Source organism: Symphodus melops (genome assembly GCF_947650265.1).
Source record: "Symphodus melops genome assembly, chromosome: 7".
NCBI lineage: Eukaryota > Metazoa > Chordata > Actinopteri > Labriformes > Labridae > Symphodus > Symphodus melops.
The window spans coordinates 26,971,075-26,989,991 of record NC_136697.1 but is presented as its reverse complement, the minus strand read 5'-3'; the positions used below and the strand labels follow the sequence as shown (position 1 = coordinate 26,989,991).

The following is an 18,917-nucleotide window of genomic DNA, read 5'->3' as shown; positions in this document are numbered from 1 at the left end:
ATCAGAGAACAGAACATTGTTTGATCAAATAAGAAATGAAAGCTCGGTTCTCTCTTTACTCAAAGTGGCCACTCGGGGGCGCCAGCAGCCTCGAGCTGAGCGTGCGGAGGCCGTGGTTCAGATCCGACCCGTCTCCCTGATGTCTGACCTCTGGTTCCACCTCTAAATAAAGGCGTAAAAAAAACCTAAAAACAAATGAACCTTTATAAAAAAAAAATGTAAAAAAGAGAAAAAGTTCTGCCCCACTATTAGAGAATTTACGGTATTTAATTCGTCACTTGTCACAGATGCACAAACTGACAACGTGTAAAAAAAAAAAAGATGCGTCTATACAAAACATGTGGATCCTTTTCCTCCGTTCAGTTCAGTCTTCATAACTGAGGAAACGCTCAAAGTTTAAAAGAGTCAAACGTCCCAGAAACAAAACAATCAAAAAAAAACAACAAAAAAAAACGGGCAATTTTATCGCCCGTTTTGGAAAAACACGCACAGAAGGATTTCACGCACCGTATTTTTATACACGACACACACTCGACATCCAGAGCAACGAGAACTCTAGAAAAGACTTGTTCATTCACATTTTGCATAATGTTTTATATTGGTCCATCCGTCGTCGCCATTTTTAAAATCGCACGCCGGCGAGCTTCTGGGCGCCGCGCTTTTGCTTTTTTATCGTAACGATTGGAGAGAAGACGAAAGTGTGAATCTGTGGACATGCACGGCGCCTCACGGGGAGGGGAAAAAAAAAAAAAAAAAAAAACAGGCACTGACCACCGATTACAGCGAACGCAGCGAGCGAGCCTCAAAGCCGTCACTTCAGGATAAAAAAAAAATAAAAACACAAAAATAATGACACAGTCGACCCTGGAAAAATATACATCGTGTTTCTTGTGAGCTTTAGGAGGGCGATGAGGGGGGGGGGGGGAGGACTCGCCGGATCTTCTCGGGTAGAATCAGAGACTGAAGGTAAGAAATGGGCGCGTCTTAAACTGGCGTTTTACTAACGGCCAGCGGGGGGCGACTCTCAGATTATTAAGCTAACATTTTGAAAAAGGAGTTCACGGTCTTTGTCTCGAGTTCAAGTCGTCATCTATTGTGCTTGACGATCACGGCGACGTCGAAGCAATGGCCGATCGACCTCTCTTCCAAATATGGCGTTAAAAAAAGGAAGCCATCAAAAGTGGATGATGTCATTAAGGCCACGCCTTCTTCTTACATACAGTCTATAATTAGAGGGGGTTTTTTTTGGCAATATTACGAGCACTCTGGTTTTTAGAAAAATGAAATGTGCAAAAAAATCAGATCAGGTGGATCCGGCTCAGTCAGGACTGTTTGTGTCCAATTAAGAACCAATTAATTAACCAAAAAGTTAAAGCATGTCAATAATTAAATTAATCGCCGACTATCCATCGGAAAAGACCCCGAAAAAAATGTGCACAACGTTCATTTGAATAAGTCTCACATCAAATGGAAGATTTGCTTGAGTCGACGTTTTTTTTTTTTTTTTTTTTGTTAGTTTTTTTACGGCCGACCTCGTGACCCTGTTTCCCAATAAGTGACTTAAGAAGATTTTAGGTAGAAATGCTAAAAGGTGCCGGTTGAACGCTGCAGCGGTACGTTTGTGTAAAGATCGAGTGTTTCTGTATGAAAAGTGATTTTTGTTTCTCTAAAAATTCAGGTAATAAAAACGCTCATCCGTCACTCAACACTTAAATAACACGTCGTCGGACACGAGCTCAAAGTTAGCACGTCAGTAAAGAAAATAAAAAAATCACACCATCGGAAGCCACGCCCCCTCGAGCAATCTGTTCACAATCCAGATACCAAAAAAAAAAAAAAAAAAGAAAATCAAAACATGGTTACACGTTAAATAAAATCAAGAAAACGTCGAGTCCTCAAAGTGTTCAGGAAGGCAAGTCGAGAAGCAGGAGGGACGAGTGTGTGAACGCGTGTGTGTGTGTGTGTTGTAGACACTGACTGACAGGAGGAGGAGGCGGATTGGGGCGAGGGCCGACTGCGTGCTGTGTAAGGGTGAGAAAAGGGGGGGGGGGGGGGGGGCGGGGCTTGTTCATCTCTTCCTGCGGCAGGTTCGTTTGTGGTCGGCGTGCCAGTGCTCCTGCTGACACTTGATGGAGCAGTACGAGGTGTTCCAGCAGCAGTGGTACATGGCCTCCTCCTCGCAGTTATAACACTGGGGGAAAAAAAAAAAGAGTCGGGTTACGGCGGCGGCGGCGGGCTGGTGGCGAGCGTTTCAACCAGGAAACGATAAAGCAGAGGACTCACCCACTGCTTCTTCTTGGTCTGAGAGATGAGCTGTTTGTGCTGAGCCACCAGCTTCTTCACCTCCTCCACCAGCTCCTCTTTACACTTCTCCTTCACCTGCTTACACTTCCTCTCCATCTCCGCCTGCGCGCCGCTCACCGCCTTGCTCACCGCCTGCCGCTTCTCCTCCTCCATCTCTGCGCGGAGCTGCAACACACACACACACACACACACACACACACACGAGTTACAGAGCCGCCGCCGCTGCTGCAGTCGTGGTCAAACGAGCGCTCTCTCTCTCTCTCACCTTCTCCAGAGCCTCTCTGACCACCCGCTCCGTCTCCCGCTTGTTGTCGGCCTTCATCATCTCCTTGACGTCGTTGAACACCTTGGTGTATTTCTCGTGGCACATGTTCTGGCACGCCCCGTCCGTGTTGGTCTGGGTGCCGCGGTGCAGCGTGCGAGGCGACCCCCCGTTGGCCTTCTTGGTCTGCGTGGACACCGACAGCTTCTCGGGCTGCTGCGGCGCCGAGGACACCGGGATCTCCTGGCTGGAGCTGACCGCCTCCATCTCCGGCTCCGGGTCCTGGTGGTTGAGAAGAGGAGGAGGAGGAGGAGGAGGAGGAGGAGAACTTTGCGTTACGTGCGACTCAAGCACCAACTGGTAGATAAAAACAAGAGATAAAAAACTGCTGCGTGAGGTTTCTGCGGGATGAAGCACTTTAGAAAGTTGTTTTTTCTACATGACGGCAGCAAAGCAGGACACGAAATACTTTGATGTAAACACGCTTCAAAACAACAAGAAAAGATGAAGGCTGGCAGGGAATCATGGGAGTTATCTCTGCTTCACCATCGCAACAGAAGAAAATCTATTTTCACATGTCGTCCAATTTCTCTGATTTCTGCTTCAGTCTCGTTTCTACAATCAGGGAAGAAAAAAGTCCCCTAAAAAAATTCTTAATTTTTTTTTAAAAAAGGAGGCGACAAATATAAAGCTTAAAAATAAATAAATACAAAATAAAAATAAAAAAAAAGGAGGCGGCATCAACATACTGTAAATATAAAGCTTAAAAATAAATAAATAATTTAAATAAATAAAAAAAGGAGGCGGCATCAACATACTGTAAATATAAAGCTTTAAAAAAAAAAGGCAGATTTTCCCTTTTTGTTTGAACTTTTCCAGCTGCCTTGAAGAGATTCGACTTTAGGCTGAAAAATAATAAATAAATAAATAAATAAATAAATAAAAGGGGCAAATTTTCTAAAAAAAAAAAAAGCTCCTGTAACGTCTGAAACACGTCACATCCTCCGAGCTCCTCTCGTGACGATGCATTCATGTGTGTGTGTGTGTGTGTGTGTGTGTGTGTGTGTGTGTGTGTGTGTGTGTGTGTGTGTGTGTGTGTGTGTGTGTGTGTGTGTGTGTGTGTGTTTTTAACTCGGGTCATGTTCGGCTGCCTTTACTCACGCTGGCTTCTTCTTTGGGCTCGACCATTTGAGATCGACGGCTTTTCTTCGCCTTGGGCTCCTGGCTGCCTTTGAGCTGCAGAAAAAAAAAAGGACAAAATGTTTTTACACTCTTTTCACTTCTTTAACATTTTTCTCCGACGTGGTGAAGAGTCTCGCTCTCAGCCGGGGAGCATTTCACTGAATCGTTTCCTCCCCTGTCATCGTCTTTAAGGAGTCCAGTTCTGTTCGAGGGACGCCGGCGTTTCCCTCTCTTTTCTACTTTAACCTCTCCCGCTCCCGTGTGCCGCAACACCAGGATGTTACCCGACTCGCAGTGCACACAGGTGGACAGAGGGAGGCGACACCTTTAAAGGTTTTGGTCTCGTTTAGTGAAAGCAAAACACTCATTTCAGGCGCACGTCACCTGTAACTCTTTGTGCTTGCAATGTACAGTTTGGCCACCAGAGGGCGCCACTAGCCGTGTTTCTCTCTGACACATTCTCCGTTATTTAGCTGATTTTGTGTGTGTTTTTTTCCCCTCTCGTCTCTTTTTGGCGAGCACACTTACATGTCGGACCTGCTCGTTGCTGGTGGAGGAGATGCTCGACTCGGCTTCGTCCGTCCTCTCCAGCCGGTCCGTCCTCCCGCCGCCCTCCTGCTGCTGCTGCGGCCGCTGGCTCTGACTCTGGCTCTGCTGGTTCTGCAGGGGGTGCGGGTGTGGCATGCTGCTCTCCTCCATCTTCGCCTTCCAGAAGCGGCCCTCCTTCAGGAAGCGCTGGTACATCTCCAGCTCCTCGCACGCCTTCTTCCAGCCGCTGCTGCGCTTCACCTGCAGCTGCTGCACGCTCACCTTGATGTCCTGGATGTTGTCTGCGGGGATCCACGCTCTGCAAGAGACGGCGGAACACGTGCAATCAGGGTTAGATGAGCCTGAGTCAGAAGCTACGGCGGCGCGAGGTGACTTCTGGTGACCTCACCTCTGGTGCTGGTGTCCGAAGAAGCGGACGTCCACCTGGTTTTCATCCCTCTGGAGGACTTTGGCCGGCCAGTAACCGAACCCTTTCATCTTGGCCCACACCAGGTCGTGACTCGGGCTCTGCCGGGAAAAAAACACGACGCGTTTCAAAGTCGACCTAATAGTCTGAAAACGTTCAGAACGGGCAGAGCGGCGTCTCGCTGACACACCCTTTTACCCGACCTGTCACTAAAGGAACTCTTGTGAATCTGCTGCAGGATGGATTAAAGACATTTACCGTAAATTTCGGACTATAAGCCGCTACTTTTTGGTCACGGTTTTTAAAACGGTGCGGCTTATTTATGGATTTTTTATGGGGGACAATGAGCTCCTGCCGCAAAAACATTTGACTTCGTCACATCGGATCTTAATATCAGTCATTTTGCGCTTCATGCACGCACCCTCATCATGGAAAACACACGGAGAAATACATATGATGCAGCTTTCAAGTTAAAGGTGATCGACCTGGCTGTCAAAGAAGCTAACAGAGCTGCTGCACGTTAAGATGACACTGACAGCGACAACAGAGACTGAGGAAGTGAGTAATGAAGTCATTCTGAGGCAGTGAATGGATGGACTTTTTCTTGTGAAATATATTACGGTCATCTTTTTCATCAGCCGTGTTACAGACACTGTTCGATAAAGGATTTCCACTAGGCTTCATATTTGTGGATGTTACCGGTAGCCTACGTATTTAATCAAAAGTTAAACAAATGTTTTTATGTCACGTCTTTCTGTGCAAATAGCTCTGTTACAACATGGACACCTGCGGCTCATATCTGTACAAATACATTTTTTTACTTATGTTTAGCCGGTGTGGCTTATATCCAGGTGCGCTCAATAGTCTGGAAGGAGTGAAGGAGACTCATCTTAACGAGGTCTCTTCTGTTTGATACCTCGTTAATTAAATAAGCCGCAGCCTCACTAAGACGATCTGCGTTTATTCTCTTTTAGAAAAGTGTCAGCGGATATTGGATTGTGCAAATACGCCCGACAGGAGAGCGATGATTTCCCTCTGGTACGAACATAAACAGAGGTTTGCTGTATGGACAGGGTTCTTCAGCTGTGAGAGCGGGTACACGCGTCGGGTCTCGGCTGAGTCGTACTCACACACGGGTAACAGAACCAGTTGTCGGGCCGGGCGTTGGACAGGTAGAAGCAGGTCTTACACAGCAGCAGCTCGTTCAGCTGGAGGAGAGACGGACGGAGAGGAAGCTAAATATGTGGACATGAGACAAAACGACACAGTGACGAAGTTCACTGGAAAAAGAAGAAGAAGATACCTCGTGGACGGTGTCGCTGAAGAGCAACCGTGCGATCTCTGCCTGGTCGCTTTGCACTGCAACAAACAACAGAATGATCCAGAGCTGGCTAAACACTGAAGCTACAGTGTCCACCACATGGTGACCTGTGTGAGCAGCCTGCTCCTTTAAAAAGACTCTAAATACGTGAATCTCAAGATTTCCAGAAACTAAAATCATCAACAGTTCAGTTAAGTGAAAAGTGTCCGAAAGCTGCAGCGAAATCAGGTTTTCATCTTGTTGAATATTTACGGCTGATTTTGAACTTTAAAGACTCCGGCTTGATAAAAAGCTGTTTTGTTTACATCCTGACAGGACGAGGATCCAACATGTCGACCTTTGACCTACCTCCGTATAAGATGGCCGTGTTGTGAACAATGAGCTGAGCGTCCGCTTTGAACTCCTCGAAGCTTTTATACTTTCCTTCAGACAGATTCTGAGAGAGAGAGAGAGAGAGAGAGGGAGGGAGAGAGAGAGGGAGAGAGAGAGAGAGAGAGAGAGAGAGAGAGTGACAGAGAGAGAGAGAGGGAGAGAGAGAGAGAGAGAGAGAGAGAGAGAGAAACAGAGAGAGAGAGGGGGGGGAGAGAGAGAGACAGACAGAGAGAGAGAGGGAGAGAGGGGGGGGGAGAGAGAGAGGGAGAGAGAGACAGAGACAGAGAGAGAGACAGAGAGAGAGAGAGAGAGAGAGAATATGAATAATAACAATAACGCTGAAGAAAACTTGTCCCTGAAACGTTCACGCTGACAGTCTGTGACCGGATTGAATTTCATTAAAGGAGAAAAAAAAAGTTTGTTAGAAGGAGCACAAAGAGGTGTGTGTGTGTGTGTGTGTGTGTGTGTGTGTGTAGAGGTCTGGGCTGTGCTCCAGTGTGTCTGCCAGAGTTCTGGTGTGATGCACCGCTGACCACAGCAGAGTCCTGCCTGACCTCACACGCGTTACTTTACTCCGAGCCTGGCGAGCTCACGGAGAGAGGACGCGGCGGCGGCGGCGGCGTGGTCTCGTGCAGCGGCTTGTTTTTAACTTCCGTTGATCCACGCACACGCGAGCACCCTGCGTCTAGTGGGAGAATCAACATGCAGTATGCACACGGGACAGAAGGGGGCGGTGCTGAGGCTGAAGATGCATCAGAGTGTTTTTTAAACGTCCTCATGACGCTGCCATGAAAACACCGGCAGTGCAACAACATTTGCGTGTGTATACCTTTAAGACCGGATGAGACGCCGGCGTGGTCAAGCACGGTATGGGACAACATTGCCTGAGTGTGCTGCAACCGTTTAAAAAGAGCGTGACACGGAGTTGTTCCTGTTTTTATTCTAAAACTGCTGATTTGCCCAAAATGTTCGAGAAGTTCACGAGTTCAAACTTGGAATGAAAAAAAAAAAAAATCAATAAAGACATGAAAATAAAAAGGTACGATGGCGGCGTGACGGCGGGCTCGATGGGTTACCTCCTGGATGTTTGAGACGTCCAGCGCAGTGTGGATCAGACGTTTGTACATGGGGTGTTTAGTGTCTTTGCCTTTCTTGTTCAGGTCCACCGCCTGAAAGGAGCAGAAGTTTTATTACCTCTCTTTAAAGGAGGAGGGAGGAGGGGGGGGGGCGGGGGGGGGGGAGGGGGGGGAGGAGGAGGGAGGGGCTTCTTCTCTTAGTGGTAGGTTTGATGGCGGATAAGGTCGTAGGACTCACCCTCTCCTTCATGCGCTGCACGATGAAGCGCAGATATTTACTCATCTCCTGTTTGTTCAGGTTCTTCTTTTTACTTCCCTGCAGGAGGACGAAGGAGAAGTTCAGAACCACAGCAGGATCCGCTTTGACCCAAACGCTTCATCACACAATAATAACAAATAGTGAACGCATGAATATAAATAAAAGACAGCAGAGAGCGACACAACAGTTTAATGTTGCTTTTTTTTTTTCCAAGACTGAAAAACAAGCCGATGTTACTTTTTCCTTAAAGCTTCAAATACGCAGACTTGATATCTGAGATTTATTGTTCTGGTTCTGGTTCTCTTAAAAGGACAAATCCACTTCTACAACCCGAGTGTCTCCTGACCCACAACGTGTTGAAATAAACTCATCCAGTCCTTTTGTTTGTGCTCGCTTTAAGTCTTAACGCACAGAGAGAAACGCTCCGTTTTTAATGTGCTCCCCTTGTGATGTCACAGTGGGATTCTGGTGAATTCCTCCCCTCCCCTGATATCACAGACTCCACCTCCAGCCTGGAGCTGAACTTTAGAGCCTCTGCACCTCTGTAGTGAAGGGAGGGTGGTGGGGGTGTTTACTTGTAAAACTCAGGGGGGGCGGGGCTTATTGCATTTAAAGAGACACACACACCAAAACGGAGCGTTTCGATTGAGAATCTATTTCCGGGGGGAAAAAAAAGAAAACCGAGCTCATTAGTTTGACCGCCTACCCTGCAGACCACACACTGCCAGTGGGATCCTCCGTCTCTGGGCTTGAAGTCCTCCGTCAGACACTTGAGGTGGTAAACCCGGAAGCAGTTGTCACACGTGAGGACGTCGCCCGGCAGGTGACACTCGAAGCAGTACCAGTCGTGACTCTCCGCCTCCCACTCCTGCAGGACAGACACAGAGGAACACAAGTTTGGATGACACACACCCCCCCACCCCCCCCCCGCCGCCGCCCACCTTCAACCCGCCAACCAAGGGGGCAGGGGAGGACAACAACAAGGACTGTCTTCATCCTCTGCCACGCTCTCCGATTTAACAGGAAGTGACAGAGTTTAAAGATGGAGCATCAGCTGCAAATAGAAACAAAGACGTACTTCCTTTTCTTCCCCAGCGGGTCGATCCTGGAATCCAACCTGAGGTATCACACGTCACATTACTGACAAGTTTCAATGACATGTTAATCACAGCAACACAAACACATCCTGCACACACAAAACACGGGTCTTTTATTCATTCTGCACGCCGTCTCTCTCTCTCTAACGCCTCGTCCTCGTCCTCGACTCGCTCTCGTTCCGGGGTTCAAGTGAAGGGCACGGCGACGGGAAGTCTGAACGCCTGACTACTCATCAAGCTGTCGAGAATCCAACTCCGCCCACTCACAGTCTGGACCCACGCTGTCGAGCGGGAGAGTCGTGACTCGAGCGTGTGTGTGTGTGTGTGTGTGTGTTCACTGAGGGAAGCACACACACACTCTCTCAAGTTTAGCACTAAAAATGAAGAGTCCGGTTGAGGACGGGTTTTGTTGTCTCGGTCCTGGAGGACGAAACTTGAAGGACGAAACTTGAAGGACGACCCTGAGAAGTCGTCCGGCGTGATTCTCTGTTTCTGCCTCATCTTACACGAGCAGGTTTAAACCTTCAGTCAAGACGTTTACAGGTCACATAAATAAAACACGATCAAAGCAAAGACAGATCGGCTGCTGCTCAGGCAACAAAACAAAAACAAAAACGGATGGCTGCACATTTTTGGAAAATTGGTTGCAGAAATGTAACGAGGAGAATTCCTTTGATTTAAAAATATTCCTCCCTTTGGAGCGGGGGAAATAAAAACATCCCTGGATCTCATTTCCCCCCTCTTCTCTCTGCAGCAGCGCTACGTTCCCTTTAAGGTTCCCTCTCCACTGTGAACACGAACGACCACGTGAGCCGACCCTCCGGGGGAAGGCCGTGCGGGAGAGACTATTCTCCCAGTCCTTCCAAGGACTCTCTTCGCCCGCTGCGACACAAACACTCGACTGAATGAAAAGAAAAAAAGTCCTCGAGTTCTGTCGGACGTCAAACACACTCGTCACTATTCTCCGTGTGATGAAAAGGCGAGCGGCCGACTTCCTCAAGGAGACGAGGACACGTGGTCTGAGCTGGCTTTAGCATTCAGATGGGTCCATCCAGGAGACGGTTCAGAACGTGTAAAAATCCCTGAGCGGGACTTTTAAAACGGCGCCGAAAAAAAGGGAAAAGGAAGATTCATTGACAGTCACGTGTTAGTCAGGGGTGAATGACATCATGTGCGTTTGTGCTCTTTCTCACGACGCACGAGTCGCCACGATTAAAAGTGCAGCATCGACACATCATATCATGTTGGGGGTTTTTTTGTTATCATGCATCACAAGTGCACAGGTTGAATCAAGTTAACCACCAGAAACGTCAAAACAATCAACGATGCATCCAACAGCATTTTCACAGATTTAAAAACAAACAAACAAAAAAAAAAAAACAGTCGGCTGGATTCAATCGGAGCTGAGGCGGCGTGTTTCAAACGTGTTTCAAACGTGTTTCAAACGTGTGGATGTGTTTGAGGGAGACGGCTGGATGTGGAGGGGATGAAGCCACTCTGATTAACCTTTAAGAAATCTAAACGTTCACTTTTCCTTGAACAGACGTTTCATTTAATTCAGCCCGACACTGAAATTAAAAAAAAAAAAAAAAAAGAACTCTGTGAAAAAAAAAAAAAAAAACTCCGTGAAATAAAAATAAAAAAACTCCGTGAAAAAAAAAAAAAAAAAACCTCCTTGAAATAAAAAAACTCCCTGAAATAATTTTTTTTTAAAAACTCCCTGAAATTAAAAAAAAAAAAAAAAACTGTGAAAAAAAACAAACTCCCTGAAATAAAAAAAAAAAAACTCCCTGAAATAAATAAATAAAAAAACTCCCTGAAATAAAATAAAAAAACTCCCTGAAATAAATTTAAAAAATCCCTGAAATTAAAAAAAAAAAAAAAAAAAACATCTGCAGAGGAGTGGGGACAGTTTGTGCTCGTGTGCATGATCCAGGAGGTGAAAAAAATGTGAATATTGTAATCAATGAAAATGCTGAATCGAGCAGCTTCATCCACTTCCTCCACACAGCCAACGGGTCAAAGTTCAGAGGTCAAAACAAAGACACGGCACACGCCAGCTGGATTGAATCCAGACGCTGCGTCTGAGTCTCCGTCGACCTTGAGGCCAATCTCTAAAAATCTGTCCTCCGAGTTCCTCCTGACCTTAAAAAAAGAACCGATCGCTGCGTCAACTAGCGTCAAACCACGTGGTCACGGCGTGACCCGCTCTCATTCGCTCCAACGGAGTAGAAAAAGAAAACGTAAGCATGCCGGACAGGAGTTAAGACCACAGCAGAACACACCGCCCCCCCTTTTTCTGAGGAGAACTACAACTACCAAGGCCAAAAAGACTACAAAACGCACAGATGCTTGCTACTGACCTGCAGCTATGCTAGCATTGCTTGTCATCATCTTAAAACAAAAACAAAACTCTCATTCCAGCTCGAGCTGATGTTGAAACTGAATATTTGCCCGTAGTTGAGCAGGTCACCTGACCTGACGCAGCTTTAGAGCCGCGTCCGGTCAGTGATTGTGTTTAAAAAAAAAAGAAGAAAGAAATAAAAATCAAGCAACGGCACATCTGGAGACGAGTAGCGAGCAACATCTTTTTCATCAAGATCACTTCTGCGAGAAATGTGGCCACGTGGTCGCAGCGCCGCGCTGGATTTACAGGAAGCTTTTTGATGGCAGGTCGCTTCAGACTGGACTAAATGCCAGCATGGGGGGGGGGGGGGAGGAGGGGGGGGGGGGGTGAAGGCTGTAACGGCCTTCATCTTTTGCACTCAGCAGAATTCACTGTCTGCTGTTTAGTTTGTCTGCGACCTGCGTTTAAAAAAAAAAGATTCACTCAAATCCCCGGCTTCTCTGCGAGGTGGCACGTCCCATTTCTCACAGAATGATGTTAGTTGAGGTTGGGGAGGAGGAGGAGGAGGAGGAGGAGGAGGAGGAGGAGGAGGATGAAGTGATCACATGAAAAAAAAAAAAAACCAAAAACCAAAACAAACCCTGAATTTGACAAAGGTAACGATGCAGCCCTTACCTTGCTTCCTTCGGCTTTGGGATCCTGTGATTGCAAGTGATTCAGAGAGTAGTGTTTTAAAAGTCCTGCTAAACGAGCCGAGCTCCGCCGGACAACAGGCTCAAGTCTTCAGACATCATCAGAAACAATAACTTGTGTCTTATAATGAGTGAGGAGGCATGAGGCGTGTGCTGCTATTAAACTCATAAAAAAAGGAGGAATTTATTTCATCTCATTTTGATTTGATCTTTATTGGTGAAGCATCACGTTATTTCATTCTTCAGCCGTTTGTTTGTTTTAAACTGCGACTTCGGGAGTTCTCTGAACACGCCTCTCTTCATCTGCCAAAGGTTGCTTTTTTTTGACAGCTGAAGAGAGAAAGAGAGAGAGAGAGAGAGAGACAGAGCGAGAGACAGAGGGAGAGAGAGAGAGAGACACAGAGCGAGAGACAGAGGGAGAGAGCGGGAGAGAGAGAGAGGGAGAGAGAGAGAGAGAGACAGAGGGAGAGAGAGAGAGAGAGAGAGAGAGACAGAGCGAGAGACAGAGGGAGAGAGCGGGAGAGAGAGAGAGGGAGAGAGAGAGAGAGAGACAGAGGGAGAGAGAGAGAGAGACAGAGACAGAGAGATAGAAAGAGAGAGAAAGAGAGAGAGCGGAGGATGAGATCGAGGAGTCAAACCCGCATGACGGCGAGTTTCGGGAGTGAACGCACATTTACTCATAAAGTTTTTAACTGAAAGTCCAGATTCAAAATAAACTATGAGAAGAAGCCGTACGTTGTCATGTTGTGAAGTTTGTATGTTGTGAGGTTTGTATGTTGTGAGGTTTGTATGTTGTTAAGTTTGTATGTTGTGAAGTTTGTATGTTGTGAAGTTTGTATGTTGTGAGGTTTGTATGTTGTGAAGTTTGTATGTTGTGAGGTTTGTATGTTGTGAGGTTTGTATGTTGTGAAGTTTGTATGTTGTGAGGTTTGTATGTTGTGAGGTTTGTATGTTGTGAGGTTTGTATGTTGTGAAGTTTGTATGTTGTGAGGTTTGTATGTTGCTCACTAAGTGAAGATGGAAACAGGATCAGTGTGACTCTTAAAGAGACTCCAGGTGATGAGTCTTACCATCTCTTCCCCGGGCAGCCAGTACCCCTCCTGCTCGATGCCGGCCTTGGAGCCCTTGCAGCCGACGGTCAGGGTCTCCACCACCAGGCCGTCCTTCACAGCCAGGCTCAGCTGTCTGGCCGTCTCTTTAGGGTGCATGTTGAACACCCGGCTCAGGTACCTGTGAGGGCGGAAAGTGAGACAGGCGGCTTCTTCAAACCCACAGAACTTCATGCTGAGTTTAAAAAAACAAAAACTCCTTTTTGAAACCAAACGACTAAAAATAGAGCCTCGTGCTTCTCTCCGACAGAGACAGGTTTAACTCAAATAAAAAGCTTGTGACAGGAGCAATCTGTGAGAGACCTATTGATCTGTGATCAGACATGAAACAAGGAAGCAGAAAACGTTGATTTATGATTCGTCTGGTTTAAGCGGGACGAGCGCGTCACTATTCTTCCCGCTCGCAGTCGGGCTGGAGCAGGAGGAGGAGGCGTGAGGCCGGGGCTTTCCTTTTACTTTGCTCTGCTTGCCTGCATGCATGCATGCCGCCGCTGCTGCTGCTTGCTGTTGCCATGACGACCGCCTCTCGCCCGCCCCGGTATTCATTTGGCAGGCAGCCAGCCAGCTCCGAGGCGCTCGGCCAACGTGCAGCACGAGACGTGTCAGGCCGTTTCGTTCAGCGTCTGCTGGATCCGCAGACTTCAATTAAAAATAAATAAATAAATAAAAAGAAGGAGCGACTGATCGGCGAAGGCCGTCGTGTGTCACAGACTGGAAAACACGCACGTCTCGAAGGTCAATTAAATGTTAAAAAAAAAAAAAAAAAAGGACAACGTCTGCCAGTTGGCTTTGCATAGATCCTGCTGTTGTATCAAACGGTGTGTTTTTATTAAAGATGTTTTTCACCTTGAGGGGGGGGTATAAAATCTCACCTGACGAGAATCATTAGTTCAGAACGTCGTTACCATGACGATGTGCATGCTGGGTTTTTTTTTGTTTTTGCATAGTTTTTATATGGAATGAAACAATAATGATGTTTAAAGGAGATCTAATGACCATCGCTCTACTCTTCAGCTCATAATCCTCCTCGCGCATCTGATACCGCCGTCCCGCCTGAAACGCTTCATTTAAGGCCCCGCCTCTTTCCTCTGATTGGCCAGCTCTGTGTGCGCAGTCACAGGGCTTCTGGGTCGGACGCTGCAGGCGTGTCTGGAGAAGTCCTCCATCGTACATCACTGGTCTGGTTTTAAACACGGAGGAGCGGAACAGATCTCCTTTAAGCATCATGAACACAACCTGTCGATTCACCGCATGAAGAGCCGACTCTCTCAGGTCTGCACCGAAACACGTCAGCTAAAAGTGTCGTTGTTATTAATACTGTCTGACTACAGGAAGGAAGTGATTATTTAAAACACAAACCAAAGAAGTAAAAAAAAGACACATCTTCTGTTTCAGCACCGACTGAGAGCTTCTTAAAAAAAAATGGCTACCGCTGCCTTTTTCTCAGACATGAACACGACTGTTTCATGGAAGGAGAGATTTTGCAGTTTCGGAGCTTCCCTGCGTCAGTGTTCTCATGGTGAACTTACTTGGAGATCCTGTCCATGTTTGCGATTTGTTTCTGGTTGCGGATAACCTCGATGGCCGCCCACACGTACTGGACCACCTTCGGGTCCGCCAGCCTCTTCTTCACCACGCGTGACATGATTTCTTTATTCATCACAACTCTGCGGAGGAAAGAAAGGAAGGAAACAGAAATCAGAAAAGTTTATATAAATAAAAAAAACATCCCGTCATCGCAAAAAAAAAAACTGAAAAGGCTGAAGAAAGATAACTTGTTGCTAGGCAGGGTGTGAGCCGGATGGCGACCAATCAACAGACTGAGGTGTGTCGTCTGACACGCCCCTTTTCCACCAAGCGGCTCATTTCTGTTCTGTATCCATGTGTTAGCGTGTCCAGCCGCTGGAGTGCCGAGGAAACGACGGCGGGTAAAAACCAAGGTCGCCAAAATCTTCTAAACCAATCTCTTTGGCCGGGGACGAGAGCGTGCGGCGTGTGGCGTGCAGCACAAGGACTTGGCAGAACCGGGACGAGCACATGTGACTCTCTTTAAAGAACTACAGAGCGTGACCGAGTGGCGTCCTGTTTCTGCAGGAAGTGGTCTCTGGAGGACGACTGGATGCTGATTGGTTGTTTACGTGCGAGTCTGTCCAAGGAGAGTTGAAAACACGCCGTGCAGCCTCCCGTCCTTCCAGGTACGAGTCATTACAAGTGAAAGCCTCCGATTGGCTGAAAATCCCTGATTACACAGACGAGGAGAAACACTCACACAGGATCAGTTTTTAAAACCTCAGACCGTTTCTCTCTCTTCGCCACGTCGAGATCAAAAGGAATAACCGGGAAATGTCAGAGTGAATTTAACATGCACAACTCTCAGAGACCTTCAAAAGGTTTTAACGGCTCGTCCTTCCCCCCAAATCCAATTTTATGCGTTCTTCCTCTGAACCATCCGTGAAACTTGAGATGTCACTTTCATAACTCGAAGCCAAAAGCTAACTATACCAACGCTCGGGAAGCATTTTAATACGGAGGGAGGATTGGTGGCTCCGCTGCTCTTTGTGTCACAGGAGGAGGAGGAGGAGGAGGAGGAGGAGGAGTGCTGGTTCATCCTCACCCTCTCTCTCTCTCTCTTTGGGAGCGCGAGCTGAGGTCTGCCATTAAAATCACACATTTAAAACATGTGTTCACCCAGTCGCAGCTCAAAAAGATGCAAATAAATCTACAAATAAACCGTCGTGATGCTTCGTCTCCTCGAGCGTGACTGATCGATTTAAGACGTACTTTATCAATCCTGCGAGGGGAAATTCAACATTACACTCGGAACGGATTCGGTGCCTTGCTCAAGAACTCAATATAGGGCGGGGATTTTGATTGTGATTCTCGGGGGTAACGATTCGATTCAGAATTGATTTTGGATTCAAAATGATTCTGGATCCAGTCATGTGTGAGGCCGGCTGGATTTCTTCTTGCTCTATTTGGCACCCTGCTGATTTAAAGAGCAGGGATTTTTATTTTATTCCTTTTAAATAAAATTAATTTTTGGAAATAACGACTGAATTTTAAATCTTAGTAGAGAAGAATCTCGATTTTTTTTAAATTTATTTTTGTTTTTTTTGTTTTAACCACCTCTGGAAATCGAGCCACATTGACCACGACACTCAAAAAACTTTGAAAAAAATAAATTTAAAAAAAACCTTGAAATATTAAGTGGTGTCAAAAAGCACTCGCTGAACTGTTTTCTCTCATGTGATGATTAATTGGACGCTGACTGGACCCTTGAAATCCGCCGTTGCAGCGCTGAGCTAAAAGTCATGTCCTCAGGTTATCAGTCAGGATTCCTTCGCTGCTTGTCTTTGACTCGACTTGTTTCTCTCGTCCCTTAAAAAACCACTTCAACCAGGAAGGAGTTGAACCGACAAATGACAATCATGTGGCACGACAAGAAATGTGAAGGAACGTTCACTCTCTCTCTGGGGTTTGTTGGAAACAAACCAACAAGGAGCTTATTCAGACTTCACAGCATCCTCAAGATGAAAAGAGAGCTGGAGCAGTAAGATGACATCGAGGAGCTGACCTCCACATGCAGCAGGTGTGAAGAAGGGCCACCTGTGCCTTCATCACACCGGCTCTCCCTCCTCCTCCTCCTCCTCCTCCTCCTCCTCCACATGCATCTGCTGTGCTGGCATGTAGACAGCTCAAACACCTCTGACACACTGCTGTCAGCCCCGACCTCCAGTCTCCAGAGAGCTCACGCTACATGATGAGAAGACCCGGGTACTGTGCGCCAAAGTGCTCCCCAATCAATTAGTGCGAGATGTACGAAACACGGGGGCGGGGGGCAATTCTGAGGGGTTTGACGCCAGGGTTGCCAGGTCTGCATCTCTCCCGTAGAATATTTCACATGTGCTGCTGTGCATAGATTTTTTTTTTGTCTGCAGGCTGAGTGGATCAATAAACCAATACGCAGGTACGAATAGAATACGTCAAACAACCAAATAGACACAAGCACTCATCAGAAGCAGCTTTAAGATGTAATATTGAAGTCCCTGTGATGTTTGGACTTCAGAATGAATGTTGTGAAGGCGTCATGGGGGGGGGGGACGAAGTGATCCACTGACTCACGACGAAAGCCAGCTCAACAGAGCAGAGTTCTGTGTGTGTGTGTGTGTGTGTGCATGTCTAACCGAGTGTGTGTATGTGAAGTTCCCATCATGCCGTGCTCTCTCTCTCTCGCACTTCTGCAGCGATGTGAATTCACAGGGAGGCGGTAAAGAAGGCAAAGCTCCGCTCCAGTGCAGTCATGGAGCTGCACTCTAAAAACAGCGACAGACACGCAATCACCAGACTCAGTTACACTGTGTGTGCACACACACACACACACACGCGCTGTCTTTGCCATCGGCGCCTGCTCACCTTGCATCGGATCGCAGGGACCAGGCAGGCAGCGGCTTTATTATGCTTTGCTGAATCGTTCCTGAACACAGTCACAGAGGCAGAGCCATTTTTGATGTGAGATAAAATAAATGACTGTGTAGGGTAAGGGCTTTTTAAGTACTGGCATAAAGGAGTGTATTATGGAGTTATTTAGTAAATATTGTCATGCATTTGACAATGGCAACAATTACAACGTGTACTTTAACGGTGATAAAGGCTGATTTTGAATTCGTGGCTGCTCATTGTGCTGGTTTTGTCTCACAGACCTGGCAACCCGCTGATTGTTTGAGGCTCTCACAGTGACAACACCGAGGCTCCAAGGCGCCTTTTCCTCTAACAACACTGACTCAAAGTCAAAAATGACACTGATAATCATCATGACTGACATTTTTTATCAACAATAATAATCTGAACTCTGGGATGGATGGAGGGAGGGGTGCCACTTTAGCGTTAGCCATCTCATAGATACCTGGCTAACAGAGACGTGAACCAAAAAAAAGGGGGTCCCGAAGATAAAGTCTAGTGTGCTCTATGTTGACACCCAATAATAAAAATCATAATTAAAGTACATACTGAACACCTGAAGCACATTTTTTTTGCTCCAACAAAGAGGTAGGCCACGGCATTCAAAAGGAGCAGGAGCTTAGCTAACGTCTTCCACAGCAACCGTTGTCAAGGCAACAAAAACTTGATTTTTAAAAAAAAATAACCGACAAAAAGTTCTCATGAAACACGACATGCAGCTTCATTAAACAATCACCTAACATTATAAACAGGTTAGCGGGCTTGATGGGGTTTAATGTGGTTAGCTGCTAACGTGGCTAACCTCGATACCTGTCAAAGTGTTAGCTCGCGGTCACGTCAGCCTCACCTGTGCTAGCTTAGCATTCAGAACAGCACCGTTGTGGTGTTTTGTCGTGTTTTGAGTTCACTCTCTCCGTCTCTTCCACGTCGTCATGAGTACAAACCCGCTAACGGTCGGCTAACTGACCGTTTTGTTTTGGAGGGCGCCATGTTGACAATCCTCCATCACGGGATAGGAGGAGAAGCTAAAGGCTAAGCTAGCTAGCTCGTTGCTAGCTCGTTGCTAGTTAGCTTAGGACGCAGTGTTGTCATTTTTTTAAGCGCGTGCCGTTTTGTTTAAGAAGATAAAAAAATGAAACCCACCTTTGCTAAGGTGTCGCTAACACACACAAGCGATGAGGGGGGAGGGGGAATCCACGAAGGATTGAAGAAAGCAGGCAGCTTACATCGGTATGTTTCGGGCTAGTTGAGGCTGTGGATGGTGTGTGTGTGTGTGTTTGTATATATGTGTGTGTGTGTGTGTGTGTGTGTGTGTGTGTGTGTGTGTGTGTGTGTGTCCAGCTGGCTCCAGTACAGCAGAGCTGGGAGGTAAACACAGACAGGAGCCGAGCAGAGAGAGACAGAGAAGCAGAGGGAGACCTCTAGTGTTCAACTTGACGACTAGCACCTTTCACCTGAGACACCTGAGACTCATCATCATGCA

General features: G+C 46.9%; 1 protein-coding gene and 1 long non-coding RNA gene across 10 annotated transcripts; one reads left to right on the top strand and one right to left on the bottom strand.

Annotated features, from left to right (window-relative positions):
• Positions 1-1,182: 1,182 nt before the first annotated feature.
• Positions 1,183-1,854, top strand: LOC306826833. The gene is made up of 2 exons (XR_013779519.1): positions 1,183-1,268; positions 1,303-1,854. It is a non-coding gene; the product is annotated as an uncharacterized lncRNA (long non-coding RNA).
• Positions 1,855-1,866: 12 nt separating this feature from the next.
• zmynd11 (zinc finger, MYND-type containing 11) lies at positions 1,867-18,724 on the bottom strand. Of its 9 annotated transcripts, none has more exons than XM_079348297.1 (17): positions 17,984-18,051; positions 14,506-14,643; positions 12,938-13,097; positions 11,851-11,874; positions 8,810-8,848; positions 8,438-8,599; positions 7,711-7,788; positions 7,473-7,565; positions 6,373-6,460; positions 6,007-6,062; positions 5,834-5,911; positions 4,686-4,804; positions 4,277-4,595; positions 3,728-3,802; positions 2,570-2,923; positions 2,284-2,469; positions 1,867-2,191 (listed from the first exon to the last, which is right to left on the bottom strand). In XM_079348297.1, exons 1-17 carry the CDS (start codon positions 18,034-18,036, stop codon positions 2,069-2,071), a joined length of 2,145 nt encoding a protein of 714 aa, XP_079204423.1. In that variant the 5' UTR covers positions 18,037-18,051; the 3' UTR covers positions 1,867-2,068. The 9 variants fall into 9 exon arrangements, with proteins under 9 accessions (XP_079204423.1, XP_079204425.1, XP_079204424.1 ...); XM_079348300.1 differs by lacking the exon at positions 17,984-18,051 and adding an exon at positions 18,578-18,724 and having other exon boundaries at positions 1,868-2,191; XM_079348301.1 differs by lacking the exon at positions 17,984-18,051 and adding an exon at positions 18,282-18,447 and having other exon boundaries at positions 1,868-2,191.
• Positions 18,725-18,917: the final 193 nt, after the last annotated feature.

Coding starts and splice junctions, on each gene's coding strand:
- zmynd11 (XM_079348297.1), bottom strand. CDS start 18,036: ATGCCGTGGCCTACCTCTTTGTTGGAGCAAAAAAAATGTGCTTCAGGT. Junction 8,600..8,809: donor CCGCTGGGGAAGAAAAGGAA/GTACGTCTTTGT, acceptor TCTGTCCTGCAG/GAGTGGGAGGCGGAGAGTCA. Junction 6,063..6,372: donor CACGGCCATCTTATACGGAG/GTAGGTCAAAGG, acceptor TGTTTGTTGCAG/TGCAAAGCGACCAGGCAGAG.